This window comes from Octodon degus, unplaced genomic scaffold (assembly GCF_000260255.1).
Source record: "Octodon degus isolate 3935 unplaced genomic scaffold, OctDeg1.0 scaffold00295, whole genome shotgun sequence".
NCBI classification, from domain to species: Eukaryota; Metazoa; Chordata; class Mammalia; order Rodentia; family Octodontidae; genus Octodon; species Octodon degus.
The window spans coordinates 562,477-585,592 of record NW_004524871.1 but is presented as its reverse complement, the minus strand read 5'-3'; the positions used below and the strand labels follow the sequence as shown (position 1 = coordinate 585,592).

The 23,116-nt window shown below is 50.5% G+C and overlaps 1 protein-coding gene and 1 pseudogene across 1 annotated transcript in view; both read left to right on the top strand.

Moving 5' to 3' along the window:
- Cep192 (centrosomal protein 192) overlaps positions 1-15,825 on the top strand; it is a 78,281-nt gene extending 62,456 nt beyond the window's left edge. Inside the window, exons 35-47 of the mRNA XM_023707485.1 lie at positions 295-404; positions 2,965-3,115; positions 4,436-4,614; positions 4,981-5,107; positions 5,899-6,004; positions 6,348-6,555; positions 7,724-7,803; positions 8,452-8,547; positions 13,245-13,364; positions 13,801-13,922; positions 14,515-14,641; positions 15,052-15,110; positions 15,434-15,825. Of these exons, the coding sequence (XP_023563253.1) occupies positions 295-404; positions 2,965-3,115; positions 4,436-4,614; positions 4,981-5,107; positions 5,899-6,004; positions 6,348-6,555; positions 7,724-7,803; positions 8,452-8,547; positions 13,245-13,364; positions 13,801-13,922; positions 14,515-14,641; positions 15,052-15,110; positions 15,434-15,572 (1,624 nt within the window). The 3' untranslated portion in view covers positions 15,573-15,825. The remainder of the gene's footprint in view (positions 1-294; positions 405-2,964; positions 3,116-4,435; positions 4,615-4,980; positions 5,108-5,898; positions 6,005-6,347; positions 6,556-7,723; positions 7,804-8,451; positions 8,548-13,244; positions 13,365-13,800; positions 13,923-14,514; positions 14,642-15,051; positions 15,111-15,433) is intronic.
- Positions 15,826-15,880: 55 nt separating this feature from the next.
- The window catches only part of LOC101577703, a 45,828-nt pseudogene continuing 38,592 nt past the window's right edge, over positions 15,881-23,116 (top strand).

Below are 23,116 nucleotides of genomic sequence, written 5' to 3'. Positions count from 1 at the left end.
AAGAGCTGAAAAGAATCTAATTTGACTCCTCCTTCTACTCCTACATTAGTATTTCTGCTTTGTCATTGCCAAGCTGATAATTTTACTACAATATATAACTTTAAAGGGAACTTCCAAAACAAAGTTTCCTTTTGAAAAGAGTTTCTCTTTGGACCTAAAACATGTTAATATGCAGTTAGTGGGATTTGCCAGATCCAATAGTGAAAATATAATTAAAACACTTGATTCATCAGATCTTTTTTTTTTTAATTTTTTTTCATCAAATCATTTTTGAATGAAAATCTCTCCTGGCAGAGCCCTGTCGCATAATCCAGGGATTATCAAGCATATACTTCCGGAACATAGTGTACTGCAGAGTGTTGACTTTGCCGAAGCATTCCAAGATGAGCTGCTCATAGATGAAGGTAAGCGTGAGTGTGCGGTTAGGCGTCTAGGCTGCCAGGCTGTGGAGGGGTGGGGAGAGCCCTGCTTGGGTCGGTACCACGGCTCTGCTCTGGTTGAATGAAGCATACCCAAGCTGCATCGGCCTTTTCTCCAAGAATTATGTCTTTCGGAGTTGTGATGTTAAGCTCCAAGGGCTTTGCTTTACAAATGCTTTCGATGTTACTGGTGTTCACTCCAGGGAGGTGGAGATGGTCACTGCTAAACTCAAGTGATCGCTACTTCACAGTGAGTGTGAACTCCAACTCATCTTTAGGTTTCTTGGTCGCAGAAGGGTTCAGGGATGGGATGAGGGTAATGATCCTCCAGGGCCCTGGATCGGTACACAGTCAGCGAGTTTGATAGTGGTTTTTTGGTCATACAAAATAAATACATCAGTACACACAAATTACGTGAAAACATATACATACATTTTTACCATAGCATTGTTTGTAACTGCAGGAAGTTTGAAGTAATCTAAATGCTTGAGAATAGGGCTGATTTAATTATGCAGAATATTTTTAAGTGTTAAAACAATATGAATCTATTAAATGACATGAAAAATAAGAAAATCATTTATTTAGAAAATGCTGACTTTTTTGTTGGCTGTGGTGGCATTTACCTGTAATTCTAGCACTTGGGGGCTGAGGCCAGAAGATCATCACAAGCTTGAGGCCAACCAGGAAAACGATAGTGAGTTTAAGGCCAGCTGGAGCTACATAATGAGAGCTTATTTTAAAAACATTTTTTTAAAAAAGGGAAAAGAAAGTATCATTTAAAATTTTACATTGTAATGTTACAGCAACCTAAGTGTTACAGCATTTTTCAGTTTTCCAATGACATAGGAAACATGAATGGCACTTTGGAGAAGTAGAGGACTCTAGGTTGGTATTTACCCCGTTGACCCACAGGAGAGAAAATTCCAAATTCTGAGCTGTAGGGAGAGGGTTGAAGAGCTTTTTATAGAGTTTGTGGTGGGAAAGACAAGCAAGTTAAGTTACAAAACAGATTACGCTTCAAGCACAACAGGGTTACAGCTTTGAACTGGTGGCCTCGAAGGCTGTGGGGGCGTCGGGTGAAGGACTTGTGAAGGCGGAGAAGGGCCCTTGAAGTTCAGAAACTGCTGCGTGCAAACCACAGCAGCACTGATGGACAGGACCCAGAGTTGAGCCTTGGGCAGGGTCCCAGCCCAGTGGTGTATTTTTGCCTCAGTAAGATCTCATTGTAGTGAAAATAATGTAATGTTTTCACATAAGTGAGTTGGCAGAATGTCAACATAGAGTAATAAGTGGTTATGTTTCTGGTGATAGCTTTTATCTCAATTTTTAATTTTTGAAAATTTTATTTTTATTTTTTTGTGGTACTGGGTATTGAACTCAAGCCTCTGTGCATGTCAGGCACGCAGTTATTCCACTGAGCTATCTCCCCAGCCCTTTTGGGTATTCCAGTTTTTATATTGCATCTGAAATATCAGATGCTGGAGGAAAAAGATATTTATGCTCAGTAGGCATGCTGTAGGGTAGTCTGATTTCAGCAATTCAGGCATTTGGGTCCTTCCTGCCGGGGGAGCAGGTGCAGGCCCTGGGATGGTGTGAGGCATTCTGCATGCTGAGTTGGAGGGGGTGCATGGGTCAGGACCTGCCTCTGGCACTGGCCTGTGTCTCTTCTCTGCACCAAGTCAGGTGAAAGCTAGACTGAGCAGGGGGAGGACTGATTGCAGGCTGTAGCCCCAGTCTGCAGGGACGAAGAGGTTGGCATCACCCAGGATCCAGCAGCATTCCCTTCATCCCCTTTACCAACAGAGCAGGCACGTCTGACAGGTGATCGTCTAAGAGTATTGGGGTTGTAACACTGCCTGGTTCTGTCGAGAGTGTTGGTGAGACCTTCTCTTACACATGTGCACTCTTAGCTGCTCTGCATCTCTGCCTCATCTTTGAGAAAGATGTCTCCATAACTACCAGAAAGAATTGTTCTAACAATTAATATAAAGGAACCGGAATAGTTCCCAGCCCACAACACATTTCATGTGTGTATTTAAAAAAAAAAAAAAAAAATCAGGATTGGGCTGTGTAGTTCAGGCTGGCCTTGAACTTACTACATAGTCCAGCAGGCCTCAGATTTGCAGCGGTTATTCTGCCTCAACCGCCTAAGTGCTGGGATTATAAGCACGCACCACCATGCATGGCTCATATGGTTTTTGTTGCCATGTGCTTATCTTCAGAAATATTCTCTTTGTAAGGTTCACATCCCTGAACTAGGTGGGTATTCCAGGTGATGGGGGGCAGGAACAGAAGCTCAGGGAGGTTCCTGGGCTTGTCAGAGGTTTCCGCGCCCTTGAGAGACAAAGGTACTGCCCAGGCAGGCTCAGAGCCGAGTGCCCACGTTGGTGCCGAGTTGCCCATTCTTCTGTCAGCTGGTGCTAACGGAGTGCAGCTGCCCACCCCGGAGCAGCACTGCTCTGTGCCGCAGATGTACAGCTGTCCCCTGCTTTGTGCTGTGCTTGTGTGGAAGCGGCATGTTTTACAACATGGTTTTCTTTTTCAGCCTGTGATCTTCCTCAACGGCCTAATGACATTCAGCTTTTTTATGGAAACATGCATAAAATGATCCTTTCAGTAATTGGAGAATTTAGAGACTCCATTTCCAGTAAAGAATTTCTTCAGCCTTCTTCCCAGGCTAGCTTGGGATCTAAAAGGTAAAGTAAATATGCAAGCAGCCATCTTTTACCAGATCTCTAGATTACAGAAATCATAGTGGAGCTGGTCTGTTTCTCCCCTGTACCTTATTTTCTCTCAAATGTTTGTTTTGCCTTCATTTATTAGCTTAGTTGAAATCGCAGCCCGTTGTTCTCTGTGTCTACATCTTGACCTAGTTGCTGCCGTCATGACGTCCATGCAGCGCCCTAAGCCCAGTGCCCCCCACCCCCACCCCAAGCAAGCTGCTAACTGGCCAAAGGGGCGCAGACAGAAGAGCGTGTGCAGTGTGTGGACAGTCACCTGCAGGGAGTGGGGGGTTGGTCTTGGGAAGCAAGAAGCAACTTTGGCTGGCATTTGTGATGTGGCCTGGCGCCTCTGTGATTCTTGGGCAACCCGGGACTCTGCCCTTTAGGCAGGGCCCAGGGCATGGACAGGTGGGAGAGGTAGGAAGCGCTCTCCGCGTGTGTTGGCTACAGTGAGCCAAGCTGAAGTCCGTCGCATGGTCGGAGAAGGCAGTCCCTGTTGTTAGACTCCAGTGTGCTATGTGCTTTGCTGGGTAGAGCGTTTTTATTTTTACGTATTTGGTTGCTTAACAATATCGGGGCTTGCATGCAAAGCTCATCTCCACCCAGCCTTTGTACAGTTGTGGGCAGAATCACTAGATCGCTGCGTTGCTCAGGCTGTGCTCTCCACAGGGTCTTCCTGCCTCAGCCTCCCACAGTGCCAGGATTACAGGTATGCAGCAGAGTTCACTTGAATTACAATCTTTTCTAATCCAAGGCTTCTTAGGAAACGTGTAAGAAGAGCCTCCTGAGCTAAGTTTCGTGAGCATCTCCTGCTGCAGCCTTCTGTGGAGGAGACCCTGCTCCAGTGTGTGCAGTCAGCATGGGAGCTCTGCTGTCACTGTGCCCTGACCCATACACAGAAAATTTTGTTTTTCTTGTAATACCGGATTATTTTATTGTAAATTTTTTTCAGTAACTCCAGAGGCAGAAGGCAGGCCAAAAAAAAAAAAAGATTACTGTACTTTCTTGTTGAATTTTATTTTGCTGTGCTCCCTGTGTCTTCTCAATTTTTTGCCTTTCAAGGCACTGCAGGGAGCCCAGAGCCTTGTGCAGGAACAGCGTGAGCCAGTGCTGCATGCCAGCCTGTAACACTCAAAGCATGGAAGGCCTCATGCACTGACGCTGCAGGACATACGTGCCTTTCAGTGTGTCTTAATGTGTTTAGACTTGTGAGGAATCAGTGCAAAGTGCATGAAGCAGTGGCTTTTCATCCTTAGCTTCTCTCTCCGCTGACTCAATCCTATCTTTTCCCAGTGACTCGGGGCTGTCTGGAAGGCACAGTGGCAACGTCTCTCTGGACGTCCTCCCTGTCAGAGGTCCCCAAGGCTCTCCCTTTCCTCCACGAGCTGCCCACCTGCTGCAGGCTGACCCGGCCTCTGCAGAGATGTGGGCCGTGCAGCCCGAGCACGTGAGCCTGCTGGCCCCTTTGGCTTGTGAGTATCCCAGCCTGGTACAGCTAGAGCTGCCCTCTGTGTGCCCAGCCTGTGCACCTTGGACGGGGCCTCCCGGAGCCTCCTGCTCCTTCGCTTGGGCTCCGTTGACCAGGTCACACCTGTGTGTGCAGGTTAGCGCCTGAAGCAGCAACAGCCTCCGCTTTCCGTTCTTAGATCACCTGCCAGTGTCGTTGCAGTGTCTAGCACTTTGTCTAACTGAATTTGAAATTCTTAAAATTGAGCAGCTGAGAAAAAGAGCAAATCAAGCGGACATCATAGTGATTTATTAAGGGCTTGGGGTTTGCTGTTGATGTTTGTCTTTTTCTCTGTCGCCAAGAATAGGTAACATTTGCTCTTCTTACACAGTAGGCGACATGGCTAAAACCGGGCGTTTCCAGATTGTAAATAACTCTGTCAGGACACTGAAATTTGAGCTGTACTGGCCAGCACACTGCTTGACAGTCACCCCGGAGCATGGACTTGTCACACCGGAGTGAGTAGTCTCCTGAGTTCCGCTATCCTGTTAATCTCCCTGTCACTTCAGTTTGTTTAGGAGCTGTGTTGCTGCTGAAGGAGAGAACATGTGCCTCAGATGAGCACTGCAGGGTGGGTGGGTGGCCGATGGATAATTATTAGGTGACAGTGGAGCAGTGGTGAGCCCAGACCCCTGCCCAGGCATAGAGGTCGTACACTGTGGGGCGCTGTTCCCACAGACACTTGGGATACATCTGAGTGGTGTGGTGCCTGGGGATGCGGAAAGCTCAGGTCTTCGACACTGCCCACTGCCCACAGCGCCCATGGCCAGGAGTGAGACAGGTGTGTGCCCTGTCCCTCCTGACCTATAACTGATGATTTCTTAAGGGTCAAGAATCTGGTCTTGCGCGCCCCCCCCCCACCAGTCCGAGACCGGGACTGGGTCCTGAAGAAGCTTTTCTCTTCACATTCGCACTTCCCTACACCTCCTGAGTCCTGGCTGTCTTTCTACCAAGAGTGCAGCTCCGGGCTCTTGCTTCAGGCAGATTTTTTTTTAATTGCTTTGGACTGTTTTTACACATGCCTAGTTTTCCTTTCCTGACTTGCTCTGCCCTGGGGCTTGTGGGTTCCTGCCTTCACCTCTGTTGGCCCAGGGCTTGGGGGACGGAGGCCAGGTGTGCACCAACCTGGTCCTCTACCCTTTCCCAGCAGCACAAGTGGGCAGTCAGTGGTGGAACAGTGTGTGCAACTCTTTCTTGTCCTTCTACTCGGAAAGTGTAGGATAGTCATGGTTTTTATTATTTTCTTAAGGAGCAAACAACAAATTCTTGTGAGCCCTAATCCCTCCTTATCCACGAAGAGGTTGATGTTGCCGTGGAGCGGGTCAGTCTACGTGCACTGCGACGACGGAAAGAAGGTATTTGCGGCCTTCTGCACCTGCTCCTCTTGTGCTCAGCCTCAGGTCTGAGGTCTGTGACTGCTCACCAGCCCGTGGGACCTGGTCAGTGTGCTTGGCCATGCACTTGGGGCATGGTGTGGTGCGAGGACCCAGGAGCTGCGGCTGAGCTGTAGCCCCTTGTGAAAAGTGGAGGTCGTAAGAGGAGGAGACAGGCCAAGACAGACAGTCTTGGAGACCCGCACAGACTCTGAAGCCCTTCCGAATTCAGTGTTTGTCATCTGTCGTGTCCTTTGAAAATACAGGGAGTATTTCGAGGTAGTCACCCTTTTTGTGCTTATCCCCTTAACTTGGCTTTTTCCAGAAAATTGTGAAAGTTCAAATTCGAGAAGATTTGACTCAGGAGGAACTTTTATCTCGCTTGGCCTCCCGCACACTTGGAACTCTTGTGCCGGCATTTGGGCCTCCTGTGAGTCATTTGACAAAGCTGGCCTCGAAGCCCCCTTCCACACAAGTGCAGATACGGACCAAGACTGTGACCTTTCCTGCTACAGCCCCCGGAGAGACTTCAGGTAGTGTGCGTGCCGCAGGGCCCAGGTGCACATGTGGTTGTCTTTAGTTTATCTGTTTAGGACACACCCAGGGCCTCCCCTGTGCTAAGGAAACTGTCCACCCCCAGCCCACGGTGGGGATGATGATGAACCCCCACATCAGCAGCAAATCCAGGCATCACTGGCAAGTGATTTTAAAGAAGGGCTGGATTTGGTAGCTTAATCTTGTCAAGTTTTTGAGACAGGGTCTCGCTATGTAGTCCAGGCTGGCCTTGAACTCAGTATGCACTCCAGGCTAGCCTCACTTGTGTCAGTCCTCTTGCCTCAGCCTCCTGAGTTCTGGGATCATAGGCATGTGCCACCATGCCCAGCTCTTGGGAGCTAAATCTCCAAACCTAAAACTTTGATGCTGAGTCACTGTTTGGCACTCACTGCCCTGACCAGATTTAGGATGTTGGGAGTCAGGAAATGAGGGAGAGCAGAAAGGAGAGTGGTGGAGGCTTCATGACTGCTCACGTGTCCTCCCATAGCATGGCCATTGTGACTGTCACTCAGCACAGTGGTGTGGTGGAGGTTAGGGCCGGGACTGGGGCTTTCAGCACAGGCACTCTGTCGCGTGTGCTCCTGCCCTGTGCCAGTGCTCTCTCGGCGATGGTTTCCTTCTTTGGGCTCCTCCTGAGTCTTGCTCCTCACTCCCAGCCCAGTGCTTCTGGCTGTCATGCCAGGTCCCTTAGACTCTTCTGTGCCTGCCCTCTGGCCCTCCGGCACCAGTGACCACTCTGCCTTCTGACCCCTTCCTGCTGTGAGGTCAGGGGGACCCTGACCTCTCCACTGTGGACACCTCCCTTAATTCTCCCCTCCCCCACCTCTTCTGCTCCTCTCTGTCCCATCCTTTGTCCCCTTTCCCCCCAACCGTGTGCCCTCCATGCCCAAGTTTGCTGCCCTGCTGCTCTTGGATTTCCCTTTGACCTCCTGCATCCTGGCATCCAGCTTGGACCCTTACATGTGTGCAGGCGAGCTCACCTCCTGTCCTGTGGTATCCACATGGCCCTGGGTGGGAGGTTCTTGGGTGCGACATATCTGTGGCAGAACCCACTTCAATTAGAGTAAAGCCTCAGTAGGGCCTCCTAGGGCTTCTTGGGCTATCACAGAGGACTGTCCCAGGGAGCCATCCATATGCTCCTTTCAGAGAGTTGTCTGGAGCTGGAGAATCATGGACCCATGGCTGTGAGGTGGCACCTGTCGTCCTTTGCACCACCGTATGTCAAGGTCAGTCCTGCCACTGCATGTGTCCAAGGTACCCTTGGGAGCCAGCTGTCCTTTCGACCTGAACCTCTCTTGAGCCTCCCTGTGGGGTGTCTGGGGCCCACTCCTTGTCAGTTAGTTCTGAGAGTCAGATGGGAGGGCTTATGTGAAAATCAAGCTTGCTCTGTCTAATTGTGCCTTCTACTCCTAGTTTTTATATGAAATTGCTATTTTGAAGGTTAAGAGAGGCTGTGTTACTCAGCACTGTGTGTACATGGCTGGCTCTGTGCTCTGAGGACACTAGAGAGGAGGGGAGCCCTGTACCCCAAATTAACACCTCAACACCATGGTATTTAGAACACCAGGCCCTCTCTGCCATGTGTTTTGTGTGGTCATTAACTAAGAGCCTTGAGCCGAGCCACAATACTAACAGAATGTACACAGAACACAGTCCTGGGACTGACTAGAAAAAAGTTGGTCATTGCCTCCCAGGATGTGAAGTCAAAAGGCCGGGCCTTGAGCGCTCAAGGACAAGACAAGAGCCTGACGTGGAGCACTTGTTTGGAAGGGTGACAGCCATGCAGGGTGTGGGACACCCCAGAATGGGTAGTACCCCTGGGATGGGGCTACTAGCCTTATATCTGTGTGACTGGGTGAGTGACTGCTTTGCAGGGAGTCGATGAAAGCGGAGACGTCTTTCGAGCTACCTACACGGCGTTCAGGTGTGCTCCTATTTCTGGTACGCTGGGAAGCCACAGAACCCAAAAGGTGAGCGCCAGCCACCATCACGAGGGTCCTCAGTGGGCTAGCCCTGGTCTCAGAGCCATTCTGCCCACAGAGGAGTGGCCTGGTAGGTGCGAGCAGCACTGTGCACTCTGCGGTGGTGGAGGGAGCTCCTGCTGGGAGGAGTTTGTCAGCACACAGCTATAGCTCCCAGAGCCACAGCCCGCTTTGCCAGGCTAGCCGACGATTCTTCCTGCTAACCATGACCAAAAAACTAGCAGTGCCCCCAAAACCCCAGTGTCTGTGGCAGCAGTGCCAGAGAACTGCGCAGGTGACGGAGCCTCCGGCTGCTGCACACCTCCAGCCCTCATTCGTTCTGCTGTTGGCCCTTGGCGTCCACTTGACCTCATGCATGAACTCACTTTCTGCTCTGCCTGTAGGCAGTCGTAGAAACTATTGCATGTCAGTGATACTGGCCCATTTATGTAGACTTTCGGACTTCTGTTGAGTCCTAGAGTAGAACTGTGAACTCCTAACTGATCACCAAGAGTCCTGGAACAGCCTTGGGAGTGACCACAAACTACTTCCCTGGTCTGTGCCAAACCCCCGAAGTTCCTCACTGCTGTAGAGAGACACAGTTGTACAAGTGTCACTTCCTTGGTTTCCCCAGCCACAGCAGAAGCCAAGCAGCACAGGAGCAGGCACGTTGCTCAAGGAAAGCTTGGCATGGGGGAGGCCTTGCAGCCAGCCCACATGGGTGGGTGGGAAGAGAACATCCTTGGCAAGGTGGCACAGGTTCCCTGTAATTCCAGTCCAACCCAGGTGGACTTCCAAGCAAATGGTTTTTTTGTTTTTTTTTTTTTTACTTGCTTTTGAAGTTTAGAACCATGTAAGGAACCCAAAAGAAACCAAACCAAAATTCTGTTGTCTTTCCCAACCTTGAAGGACAACAGAATTGAAAGACTTCCACTGCAGGGCCATAGTTGAGGCTGGAGGACTGTAAGGCTGAGACTAACGTGAGCCACTTCTTAGAGACCCTATCAAAGTAAAACAGTTAAGGTGTAGGGGAGTGATGGAGCACTCCTGGGGCACAATCACCAGTGTTGGGAAACAGACCAGGGTGGATTGAGTAGAGTGGACACACAGAACTCCGTATATGTGTGAAGGACAATTGAGAGTCCCACGATAAACCCTCAGACCAGTTGTCGTGTGATACTCTGATTTTTGTTTGTTTGTTTTTGTTTTTGTACTGAGGATGGAACTCAAGGCCTTGTGCATGCTGGGCAAGCACTCTACCACTGAGCTGCACCCCAGCCCTTGATATTCTCAATAAGGATGCTGAGATAATTCAGTGGAGAAAATGCTTTTCAGTAAATGGTACTGGGACAACCCAGTATCCAGAGGTAAAAGAACTAGCTAGATTGGGTTCTTAGCTAGCACCATATAAAAAATTGACTCAAAATAGACTAAGTGTAGGAGCATAAAATTTCTAGAACAATAAGTTATGCATTAATTTCTTAGATATGACACTAGTTCAATAAAGCACAAACTACATGGGGCCTTGGAGATAGTGCCTGCCTGGCAAGCACAAGGACCCAGGTTTGATCTCTGGTACCACATGCTGTGCCAGCCCTGTCTTGGGCATGCCAAGCAGGCCACCAAGACCAGGCGTGGTGCACACCTGTAATCCTAGTGCTAGAGAGGCTGAAACAGGATCACTGTGAGTCCAAGCTGTGTAATGAGACCCTGTACCAAATACATAAAATTAAAAAAAAAAAAAAATTAAAATACAAACTACAAAAGAAAGCACACCATTAAAGTAAAAAGAGTACCCATAAAGCAGGAGGAATATTTGCAAGTTATATATTTGACAGATGACTTCTAGAATACATAATGAACTTTTTTGTGATGAACTTTATGTATTTAGTATAGGATCTACAGGGTCTCACTACAAAGATTGATCCTTCCTGTTTTTCAGTCTCTCAAATTCTGGGATTACAGGCATACACCACCATGCCGTCTCAATCCCATCTCAGTGCACCCTGGGGACAGGGCTGGTTTAGGGCAGGCCAGGGATCGAACCTCTGGCCTGTGCATCTGCTTAAGCAGGCACTTAAGTCCACTGAGCTATCTGACCAGCCCTGTAATGAACATTTACAATCAGTAAACAAATGATCCAGGTGGGTTTTTTTGTTTTGTTTTGTTTTTTGTTTTTAAATAGATCTTGCTCTAATTCAGACTGGCTGTGAACTCACTGTCCCAGACTGGCCTCAAACTCATGACAGTCCTTTTGCCTCAGCTTCTTGAATGCTGAAATTATAGGTGTGCATCACTACATCTGGTTAATCTTGCTTTAATATGAGCAACTTCGGATGATCGTGCAGAGCTGTAATCTCAGCTGCTTAGGAGGCTAAGATCTCAAGTTCCAGGTAGCCTGGGCACCTTAGAGCCTATTTCAGAATTTAAATGAAAGGGGAGGGCTCAGTGGTAGAGTGTTTGTCTAACATGCACAAGACCCTGTGTTCCATCCCTAGTAATGCCTGCCACAAAAGACATAAGTAGCCATTTATCCAAACAAGATACTAAGTGGCCAATGAACTTAAGGTGCTCGGAGGCACTAAACCGTAGCAAAATGGAATCAAGTCCAGAGGTGGGGTCTCATTTTGTACCTGCTATGCTGGCTGTGGTTAAAGAGAACACAGTATCATTGAGGATGTAGAGAATATGGAGTCTAGTGTGTCATGTGGCCCGCTGCATGGTCAGACACTAGGTGGCAGAGGACATGGAGTCTAGTGTGTCATGTGGCCCACTGTGTGATCAGACACTGGGTGGCAGAGAACACGGAGTCTAGTGTGTCGTGTGGCCCACTGCGTGGTCAGACATTGGGTGGCAGAGAAATCGGAGTCTACTGTGTCGTGTCGCCGTTGCGTGGTCAGACACTGGGTGGCAGAGAACACGGAGTCTAGTGTGTCGTGTGGCCGCTGCGTGGTCAGACACTGGGTGGCAGAAAACACGGAGTCTAGTGTGTAGTGTGGTCCGCTGCGTGGTCAGACACTGGGTGGCAGCACGCAGCTCCTCTGGAAGCTGCAGGCAGGACTGCTTCTCGACCCAGCAACTCTGTGTCTACATGTACACTTTGAAAACGTTGAAACAAGTATTCCAACAAAAACTCAGGCACAGAGGCTGGGGAGATAGCTTGGTGGTCTAAACACCTGCCTGGCAAGCACAAAGACCTGAGTTCGGTTCCCAGTACCATGTACCGTGCAGTCCCTGGAACCTCAGGCACACCATGCCAGCCACCAAAACTAGGTATGGTGTAAGCCTATAATTCCAGCCTTGGGGAGGCTAAGACAGTAAGATCACTGTGAGTTTAAGCTGTGTATCAAGACCCTGTACCAAATAAATAAGTCATTTTTTAAAACTTCAGGCACAGATACTCCTAGGAGCATTTTTCGTAGTGGGCTGGCCAAATAGCTCAGTGGACTAAAGCGCCTGCTTAGGCAGAGTGCAGTGGCTGGGGTTTGATCCCCAGCATGCCATGCCAGCCCCACCCCTGGGGCATTCTGAGATGGCAGTTGAGACTGGGGGGCATTGTGGCATACACCTGTAATCCCAGCACTTGGGAGGGTGAAAATAGGAGAATCAATACAAGTCCGATCTATGTAGTGAGGCCCTGTACTAAATACATTAAAAAAAAAAAAAAAAAAAAAGAAAAGGTCATGCAGTGTGGAAGAAGCCAGGTGTGCAAGACCACACACTATGGCCCTGTGGGTGTGTGACATGCAAGATAGGCACGTCTGTGAGGCATGGGTGCTCAGGCTGGGGTCATAGGCACGTCTGAGGCATGGGTGCTCAGGCTGGGGCTGAGCCGAGGTGGGAGCAGGCAGCTCCTCCTGGCCTTGGGCCTTGGGACCAGCAGCGCCTCAGGCTGATTTGTGCTCATGGCTGCAGCTTGTGACAGGCAAAGACCCACATGCTATGCCTGTGGAGTGGCCTTTGGGGGAGAGTCCTAGTCCTCTGGGGCAGCTACAGGAGGACCCAGGCAGGGTTCCACAGCCAGGAAGGACCTGGAGACGCCTGGGGCGTTCGAGGGTGGAGACAGGCCATAGGGAAGATGAGCAGGGTAGGCGAGCAGCTTAGGGTTGGTGTGTAGGCGGTCTCTTCCGGTCTTCCTGGGCCTGGCCTCTTAAGCTTGCTGTGGTTATTGTTTGTAGGTTCTGCGTGGGCAGAAATGAACCCCTTACACAGGTCCATTGGCACTCACGTTCATAACTCACCCCTCTGCCCAGTATCCCCCACTGGTAAAGCTAAGGCTGGTGACTGATAGAGCTTGTGCACACTTGGGTGGGTGTGCACCCATGGTGTGCAACATCACAGTGGACACTGTAGTGGGCGTCACTAGCACTGGCCTGACTGGGACAGAGGGTTTTTGTGGCCTGAACCCTTTTCACAGGGCCCTGTGCCTGGCACCTCTGCTACTCAGCAGGTGTATTTCCTCCAAAGAATGCTTGTTGTGCATTCTGAGGATGTGCTCTGTAAACCTTAAACAGTAGCTCCATGTCTGGGATCTGGTGTAGCACTAAGTCTCCTAAAAATTGTTCACGCTCACTTTTCGCCTAGTGGGCCAACTAGCCAGCACAGAAGCATCTCCTTGCAGTCTGCGTGCGGCCTCCAGGTGGGGAGGCAGGCCCTTGGTGTCGTGTTGGGGTCTGTGCTGAAGGCCACTCCGGCTGTGTCTGCAGGTCTCCATCACGTTCCTGCCTAGAGATGGAGGGGATTATGCCCAGTTTTGGGATGTCGAGTGCCACCCTGCTAAGGAACCTCACTTGAAGCACACGTTGAGATTCCAGCTCTCTGGACAGGTGAGTGTTGTGCTGGATTAAAGCAAATTGTTATGCGTATTAAAACTCTTAAGTGGCTCTGATAAGAAAAGTGCCTGAATATGCGGAATATTGCGACACCATTTTAGCTTCACTGATTCTGTGGCCCCCTAATCTTCATTTTCTGGCCTATCATTCAGCACGGTTGAGCTCCATGTAGGTACGCAGAACACGTGTGCAAGTATGAGACCAGAGGGTTGTGAGCAGCCCTGGAAATTGAGGGGATTTCAGAGTCATCTTTGGGGCTGGGGAGATGGCTCAGTGCACAAGAGTCTGAGTTCAAATCTCGGTTCTACCAAAAATATAATAAGTAAAAAAATAAAACGCATCTTTTTAAAAAGCACATAGTAGAATTGCAGTAGATAAATGACCTGCGTGGCCTAGAATGCTTAAACCTCACCTCCCTCGATCTCCACAGAGCGTCAGGGCAGGGGACCAGCCCGAGGCTGCCTACGCCTGCACGGATGGCCTGGTGAAGGTGGACACTGCCAGCACGCCTCGCAGACGTGCCACCTCGGAGCCCTCTGCCCTCCCACCCAGGTGCGTGGTGTCACTGGCCAGGACAGGGTGCTCCTGCGACCCCAACACGCACGTTGGGCCCGTCCGGGTGTGCTCTGCGCTGATTGTGCCTCCTGTGTGCTCGCGCGCTGTTTGCCTTCTGTCGTAGCATTTTCCAGGGCTTGTTTATTTTCTGGAGTACGGACCATTTGTTTTTATTTAGTATTTCATTACCTGAACATTTTTCTCTTGACATTTAAATGTCTTAGAATTTTAGGGTGGTAGAAACTAAGGTGCTCTGAACACTGCCCCCCAAGGGCCGCAGACACACTGCATATGAGTTTCATGGGTGGACGGTCCAGCCAAGCCTTGGGAAGGGGATAAAGATGAGCCTGAGAGGCTGGAGCTGCCTGCAGCAGCCAGGACTGACTCAGGGCACAGGCCTCATGGAGACTCCAGAGACGGCGTGCACCAGTGGCCGTGCTGCGGGGGGGGGCCTGGCACATGGGCCAGAGAGGACACCGAGCATCTCCCACGTGGTGTTCTGTCCCCCGTGGTCACAGTGCAGATGACATGGCCCCACCAGCAGTCCCTTTCTGTGGCTCTCACCGGCCTCTCCTGCTCTCCCAAGCAGACCTCCTGATGAGAGCCCGCGTGGTGTGTATGCCCCGAAGGACACTTACACCTTCCTGCCTACCCGGGTCGGGGAGTCGCGGGTGCTGAAGGTCAGCGTGCGGAACAACTCCTTCGTCACACACTCGGTGAGAAGGCGGTGCTTTCGCCTGCGTGTGTCTGCTAATGAGACTGTATTTAAGTTGTACTATCAAGTTAGCTTTTTCAAATGCCCTGATAATATATTTAAAGTGTATTAGGAGTTCATTTTATTTTAAAGTCTAAAGTCTTGTTTTCATTTTTTAATTTTCTTCTATTCTGCTCTGTCTCTGGTACAAGCATTGTTTCTGGGTAACATTTACTGTAGTCAGAACTGGAATGAACTTGGGTTAAAACTCCGCCGAATGTGATTTCGTTACCTGAGCATTTGTGGTCCTACCTAATTTTGTGGCTGTACCCAAGTTTGCAAAGTGAGCCTTTAATCCCAGCCGTGCGGACATGGGTTCCATGTAGTGACCTCACACTGTGTAACGTCAGAGTGTTTCTTGCTAAATTTCAGCTGAAGTTTTTGCCACCCAGAGAGCCATTCTTCATCAGGCACTCCAGATACTCTTTGAGGTGAGTTCCTGGGCACACGGTAGTCTGCAGGGGGAGGGCTGAGTGCTCCCAGCCGCCTGCAGGCAGCAGAGAGCGCAGAGCGGGATGCAGTCTGTGCGTTGGCAGGAGTGAAGGTGCCAGACACCTGTACGCCCCGCCCAGCCTTGTCTTATTGTTGGGCGGCACTGGGCCACGCTTGGGCCCCTGTGTGCCAGCAGGCACTGTGCCACGCACCAGCAGCGCCGGCACGCGGTGGCCCTGTCTTCTGGGCTGGGCCCTGTGGGCCCTCCCTGGCAGGTGCCAGGTGCTCTGTCCTCTGTGCTCCCTTCCGCTGCTCCCCACAGGGCACGGCATTACATCCACGTCCCCGTGCACTTCCGCCCCGAGGCTGTGGGCAGCTTCCAGGCCATGCTGCTGATCCAGACCGATGAAGGCCGGAGCACTGCTGTTCACCTGAGCGGGGAGGCCCTGGAGAGAAATTAACAGTACATTTTGTGTGACTGATCTAAGTTATATTTTGTAAATGTCATTTTTCTACACTGTAATTATGCGATTTTGTATACCTTGTATCATAATTCGACTGTATAACTGTAAAGTTTTGTTTTCAGAAGCTAATCCTGAAGACCTGAGATATCTTATCATGTATACCCCCCATAGTATTGTATTACTTTTCACAGTGGAGGAGAGTTCTATTTTTGCATTATTATATTCTGATTAAATATGACATTTATTTTAATGTGTGTCTAGAAATAAATGTGATCTCCACCGCCCATGTCTTCACGGATACCGTCATGTGGGGTGGACCTCTCACTCACCTGACTCGTGAGTCTCAGTCACCCAACCCCATCAGCTTTCTACCCTGAGGTTCCCTCTGTCCTTTCTGACTACACTTCTCGGCCAGAGGGGAAGTTGGTCGCTGTCAAAGGTGCTCTCCTCCAGGGCAGGGTCGCCACTCAGGTGACAGAGGCTGGCAGCATGACTCAGGGGACAGGAAGACCACACACACACCCCGACCCCCCACTTCCTTGGTCTTGGGCCAAGAGCTGGTCAAGTAGGTCGTAGTCTGTGCTGTGGGCCAGCACTCCTTGCTTCTACTCCCAGCGGGCATTGTCGCCTGGAACAAGGTGCGCCCAGCATAGGGTAGTGACCCCTGTGGGCTCCAGAGCTTTATTTTATTTTATTTTTTTAAAATTTTATTTATTTATTTTGTGTGTGATTTTGTGTGTGTGTGTGTGTGTGGCCAGCTCAGCCCACCAGGGGGCGGGGCTGGCTGGCATGTGGTGCTGGGGGATTGAACCGCGGTCCTGTTGTAAGTAGGTGCTTTAGACCACTGAGCCATCTCACCAGCCCCTCCAGAGCTTTAGAGTGAGTGAGTGAGTCTCCCTGGCACCAAGGGGCTGTACTAGCACCCCTCAAGGAATAGGCCTCACAGCCGCTCCAGGCAACCCGAGGGAGGCTGTGCTCCCTGAGCACTCCTGGTTCCTGACCTGGGTGTAACTTCAGGGAATGTTCTGCTCTGTCAGTCTGTCTAGGTTTTGTTTTTACAGTACAGGGCGCTGACGCCAGACCTCACGTTCTCGGCTCTGCCACCTAGCTCCTTCCCTCCTCCTTTCAATGAACTTGGAGATGGGGTCTCTCTGAGTGTGCTGCCCCAGCTAGGCTGGTGCTCATGACCCTCCTACCTCAGCCTTCTGAGGAGCTAGGATGACAGGCACAGCCCCAGTGGCCAGCTCAGTAATGTTTTCAGAAGGAAGACACATGCAGGTGTTCCCAGAAATTTGAAAGACACATTATTTCCTGCTGACGGGAAGCCCAAGGGCGTGTCACTGACCAAGGTGCCCATCACTGAGGGGCCCCTGCCGTTGGGCAGGCAGGTGCTGCCTGATATTGCTGTCCTTTCTTGGAGGCTTTGGGGAACCCTGGGGGAGTCCAGTTTCTTGTAAGTTTGCTCCCCAGGGGTCTCATGGTGGCTCCACTGGGCTGCAAGTGCTGCCGGTCTCCCTGGGGCCATGGCTCTGTGTGCTGAGTGCCGGTGTGGTGGCCTTTAGGCACTGGGGTCACTAAGTTGCCCTGGCTGGGCTCGCAATATCCTACCTCAGCCTCCCAAAGCTGGGACTAAAGGTGTGCACTGCCACACCTGGCTGCGCGTCCTCTTGCGATGGGAACCATGGGGCTGGGTGTCTGAAAGTGCTGAGAGGTGTGCCCACATGGCCAGGTGTCTTTGGGACAGAGGGTCCTTGTTGCTGTCCTCCGAGGTATCTCTGTCACAAGTGCCTGAGTGGAGGAAAAGAGCAGAGGTCAGAGACGTGACCAGCTGAGCACCAGGGCTGGGGCCACGCCTGGGCCACCCCAGTATGTCTGATGGTGGACGAAGCAGAGCTGCACCCAAGCTCGGCAGCTCTGGGTGGGGTCACAGGGCTCAGGTATACAGGGCTGCACCTGCTGCTGGTGCAGCATCCGCACAGCTTGCGTGTGGTGCTCCCTACTGTGGAGAGCCAGGCTTCCAGCAGCATGTGGCCTGGCGTCCGGCATAGTGCTCCTTGCCTATGCTGGGAAGGGGACGCATCTCACAAAAGCCGCCTGCCTGGTGGCTGCCCTGTCACAGCAGAGCTGTCAGGTACGTCAGTCACACTGCTTTGTGGCCACGTCACCCTCACAATTGGCAAGATTAGGTGGCTACAGAAGGTTGCAAATGAGGTGGCAATGGCGTTTAAGGGAAAAGAGTTGAGAAAGCCTTTCTCACCATGCCTGTGAAAGAAGTGACAGCTAATATTTTAAAGCTGGAACAAGAGAATTGTGGTTAAAGATATTTGTAGGTCTTAGCAAGACACAGCATGCTTACCATAAATATTCAAACCTCATTTTGTGTCATGAATACCAGATCCCCCTTTGTAGAGAACCATTTCTCTAACCATTTTGAGATGTCCCCAGACCGCGCAGTCATGGTGTGTGGACCACATGGAAGGAGGGGATGCCAGGCGCCAGCCCCGGGATGGCCTGGCTCCCTGGCTGTGTGCCTCCCACAGAAGGAAGCTGGCCCCGGCAGCTGAAGAGACGGTGCAGAGGCAGCCAGCGTGGTGGGAAAGAGCAGCAGCGCAGTTCATTAAGCAGGGTTGATGGGGTGCAATCCATTGTGGAAAACTGCCTGTGCTCCGTGATGTGAAGCCCTCTCCAGCTCTCACTGAGTGAGACCCCTGTTGCTCTTGCTGCTGGGCTGGCCACGTGTGCTGTGGGGCGTCACATCCCATGCAGTGGACACTGCTACCTACACCCACCCCCTACCCAGAACTGCTGATATGGCAAGGAGGAGACGTGAGGCTGAGTCTGCCACCGACCATTTACCAAATCCGCTTTGTGACTTGTGGCTTTTTCTGAACATCCTGCATTGAGCTTTGGGGTGCTAATGGCCAAGTCCTGTTCCCTTGTTCTCTGTGCTTTTATCAGTCCCTTGCTTTCTTTCTGCTTCTATTTCAGGCATCTTTAAAGTTCCTGCCACTGGGACTACGTGATGTCAAAGCCACACAGACTCACTGAGTGCAAGCAGCCTGCAGTGACCCTATGGGTTTGCAAGCTTATATACTCTGTTTCGAGTATAAAAAGCTCTGGGAGGCCCATCACTGCCTGTTAGTGCTCAGAGGAAGGAGCTCTACAGGCCGGAGAGCCCACTTCTGAGGATGTTAAGAACCATTTTCTCCCACTCTTGGGGCAGGAAGGCCAGAGGAACTGGCCCGCCCCTGTGGGCTGACGGTACAGGTCTGCTGGCCTCTGGTGGTCAGGGTCAGGTCTCAGGGTGGATGCTAGGTCTGTCCCTAGGCCACACCACAGCACATTCTGCAACACCACAGATGAGACTAAAGAGAGAACCAGACCCTCTGTGCTGCACTCAGCCCACGGGGTTCCCACATGCAGCGCAGGGCCCTGCCCCAGCCCTGGGGACTGAGTCCACCAACGCCTTGGGTGAGACGAAGAGCCAGCACGGCCACACACAGGGAGCCCACGGCAGGCCAGGTGCCAGTGAGGGCGTAGGGGACACCTGCTGCCCCTGACACAGCTGTCCTCAGCTGTGCCTTGCTCTTGCTGTCTAGCTTAGCAGGTAGGAATGGTGCGGACCCTGTATCCCAGATAGCACCCTGCTTCCTTGTGACCTGCATCCTACCTGTACTCCATGAGATACACAGATGTCAATGCAGGTGGCCCATGGGGGCCCCCCAGTGTGTCACAGCTGAGTCACTTGGAGAAGAGTGAGGTGGGTCTATGTCTAGACAAAAAATCTAAGCTAGACAACTAAATCAGAAGCCTGTTATCAAGACGTGTAGGCAGAGGGACAGCAGTTATGGTCATGAGCCCAGTGGCTGCCTTGGAGACGCCTCTTGGAAAGAGGGTTTCCTTGCCCAGATACAGGCCTGCAGCTGGTGAGTGGGTGTGGGGGGCGGTTGTTTTTGCAGCTTCGGTAGGATCCAGTCATACAAAGTAGCTGCATTTATTCAAAGTACACAGTTTGATGCACTTTGTCACGTGTGCACAAGATTGTAAACCGTCTCCATGCCAAGGTTCCGTCGAGCACAGCCCCGAGCCTTGTGAACTATTCCATGACTGGTCAGTTCTGGGAAACACAGAGGGGATGCCTTTATGAGCAGAAGAGACCCCAGAGCAAGGTGAGATGGTGGTCCTGTCAGCCACCTGGGAAATGGCATCAAGTCGGTGGGTTGCCACTTTGTGTCCACTGGGAAGTCCATGTTAAGCAACCGTACTATAACAAAAGCTGATGGGTGGAGAAATCAGAGCCCTCCACGATGTTAGTGTAACGGTGAGTGTTGCAGCTGCTTTGGAAGCTGGCAGCTCTTCAGAAGTTAAACATCAGTGACTCAGTTGTTCCTCCCAAAGTACACAGAATTGTCCCCTGGTGGCTGCCCCAGCGTGTGTAGCAGCACTGCCTACAGCAGTGAGAGGCGGAAACGGCCCGGCAGTCCACACATCCTGATCCTCGCAATGAGTCAAAGGCAGTGGAGAGGAACCAGGCACAGATACCTGTGACAACACAGATGGACCTCGAAAACATGCCAGGTAAAGTAGCCAACCAGGAAAACATGAGTGTAATATGATTCCATTAAAATGTCAAGAGCAATAAACACAGAAAGAAATTGTTCATGATTCCTGGATATGAGGTGATAACCAACGGGTAAGGATTTCCTTCTAAGGTGATGAAAATGTTCTAAAATTGATTCTAAAACTTGACAGTTGCCCAGCTCAATGACGGTACCCAAAGCCCCTGAATTATACACTTGCAGCAGCAGTGGCTGCACTGGAACTGAGGCAAGCGCCTGATTCCCGTTTCCCTGTGCAAGTGGAGGGATACAGCTGAGCCAGCAGCTGCCTCCCACTTTCCCTTACTCCTCAGTGGTGGGGAAGTTTGTTTTGGGTCCTCCCAGCTGTAAGGCTGCCTCTGTCACTCTAGTGTGACCTCATGGTACCCACCTGCCCCACTTCAGGCCCTGAAGGAGACCACGATGAGGAGGCTCTGAGCAGTATTTAATGTTAGCCAGTTGGCTTTCCGTGTTTATTGTGAGCCTATCCAAGGCCTAGGTCCCTCGTCTAAGGCCATAGCTGAGACTGCTGGGCTCCAACCCCAATTAACTGAAAAGAGACTGCACTGCAAGACATTCCCACAACAAAAGTCAACCTGGAGATAAGATAGTCGCCTAATTAGTGTACTTCACTACCTGGGGAAGTCTGAACTGTCTCACAAGATTCTGCTTGGGGTCAGGCGAGATAGCTCAACAGACTAAATCGCCTGCTTAGGCAAGCTTAGGCAAGTACAGGGATCTCGGTTTGATCCCCGGCACCACATGCTGCACCAGCCCCGCCCCCAGGGTGGGCTGAGCCAGCCAGAGTCTGGGCATAGTGGCATTCGCCTGTAATCCCAGTGCTGAGGAGGCTGAAAACAGGAGGATCACCATGAGTCCAAACTGCATAATGAGACTGCAACAACCAAATACATTTCTTAAAAAAAAGATTTCCCTCTGATTCTGTGTTTTCTTCAGTATCCCTCTCCTTTGTTTGGAAACCAAATAAATGTGGGCTGCCTAGAGAAGTTCTTTGTCTTAGCCCCCAGAGAATCTCAAGATCTGTTAGAGGGTTTTGATCCTTCTAGAGCTCTAAAATAATAGCACTTGGCTCTTATTTTTAATTTATTTATTTTTATTGAGAAATATGAATGAGACAGTTTCACAGCTGATTAATAGGACAGTTTTGATAATCAATACACTGTACATTGTTTTCTTCTTAGTGGTTATCCATAGTACAAGAAGCAGACAGGATATTCTGTCCAAACACTGTTAGTACACCTCTTTTCTCATTGAATTAAGCAAAAGTAGCTGTAAATTTATCCTATTTCTTGACTCTTATGTAAGCCTTCACTGTACAATTGTTTGTGAGATTGCTGGCCTGATCAGTCTGCAATAACTAAGAGAAAATGTTAACATGGTAAGACCCCACTGCTGCCTTTTTGGAGGAGAAAAGGGCCATCCACTTTGTTGTGTAGTAACCCTGGCAAGCCTTCCAGAAGATCCCTTGGCTTCAGCCCTGCCTCTCAGGGCCTCAGCAGCACTTCCTGCCTTGGTTGGTCTAGGGGTCCTGTGCTCCATACTGACCGTTGTATGCAGTGCAGGCCCTGTCAGAGATGCACCGTGGTGTCCTAGCAACCTGCTCAAGATTCAGTGGTTGATAATGAATCTTGTTGATTCATTTGTTGATAATTCATTTGTTGATAATGGCTCTAAAGGTCCTATGATCTACTTGGAATCTTATGACAAGTAGCTCAGAGCTGTTAGAACCAAAGAGCTCCAGAGACTGACAGCAACCAAGGCCAGCAGCAGGCAGTGCCAGTGTCTGGCAAATGTTGGCGAGGGACATTAACAGTCAGTGCCTTGGCCGAGACCAGCAGCTCTGATGTCACCTGGTGACCTCAAGACTGCTAGCAGTGCTGTTCTTCACCAGCTCACAGTTTCCTTCTGCATGGAGCAAAGCAGCCTGGGCCGCTGGCTGGGTAGTGTGTGCATTGTGTCCCCGCCCAGCCGCTGCTAAAGCAGCAGCCACGGCACTCTCACATTGTCTGTGTTGGGTGGCCACACCATCTTTAAGGTCTCCAAGGGCTGTTCTAACAGACTCCCACTCCTCAAGCTGCTCCCATGTTCTGCCTCTGAGCCAGTAAGGGCAGAACCAGGTTGTTAAAAAGGTATACCCGCCACACACAGACTGCAGGTCCTGAGGACGCAAGCGGCACAGGGCGCCCGCCAAGCCCCAGGTACGAGCTGCCTCCACCTATCTCCAGCTTCTCGCTGGCAATCGTGTGGTGATTAGTGTGCATTTTCTAGAGATTTATAGAAGTGGACAGTTCATACCCTTTTCACCTGGCTTTTCATTTAGCATAGCTATTTTGTTTTGCACATGTTGGCTATATCAGTAATTTATTTTTCATCTCTGAGTTGTAGCTTCTATGTGTCTACAAGTTTGAGTGTTATTGTTACTAATTTTGTTATATTAACAAGTTAAGATGAAAACCTGATGCTAATATTTAAAGAGTTGTGTATCCATGATATAAAATTATACTGGGTATCAGTAATTATTGCAGATCAGCTAACGTGACTAATTCAAGGCTCAGCATGCATTTTCTTTTTCATGTACTTAGTACAGGATCTACAGGGTCTCACTACACAGATCGAACTTGTAGTGTCTTCCTGTTTTGAGCCTCCCCGGCACTGGGATTACAGGCGTGCTCTCTCAAGCCCAGACTCTGGCCGGCTCAGCTGCCCTGGGGGTGGGGCTGGCGCAGCAGGATGAACCTCAATTCCTGCACTTTGCCTAAGCAGGCACTTTAGTCCACTGAGCTATCTCACTGGCCCTGGGAGAGAATTTCTTAAGTAGGAATGGAATCCCAAAAGACATAAAGGAAAAGGCAGATGTGTTTCTTTTCTCTCTCTCTCTCTCTCTCTCTCTCTCTCTCTCTCTCTCTCTCTCTCTCTCTCTCT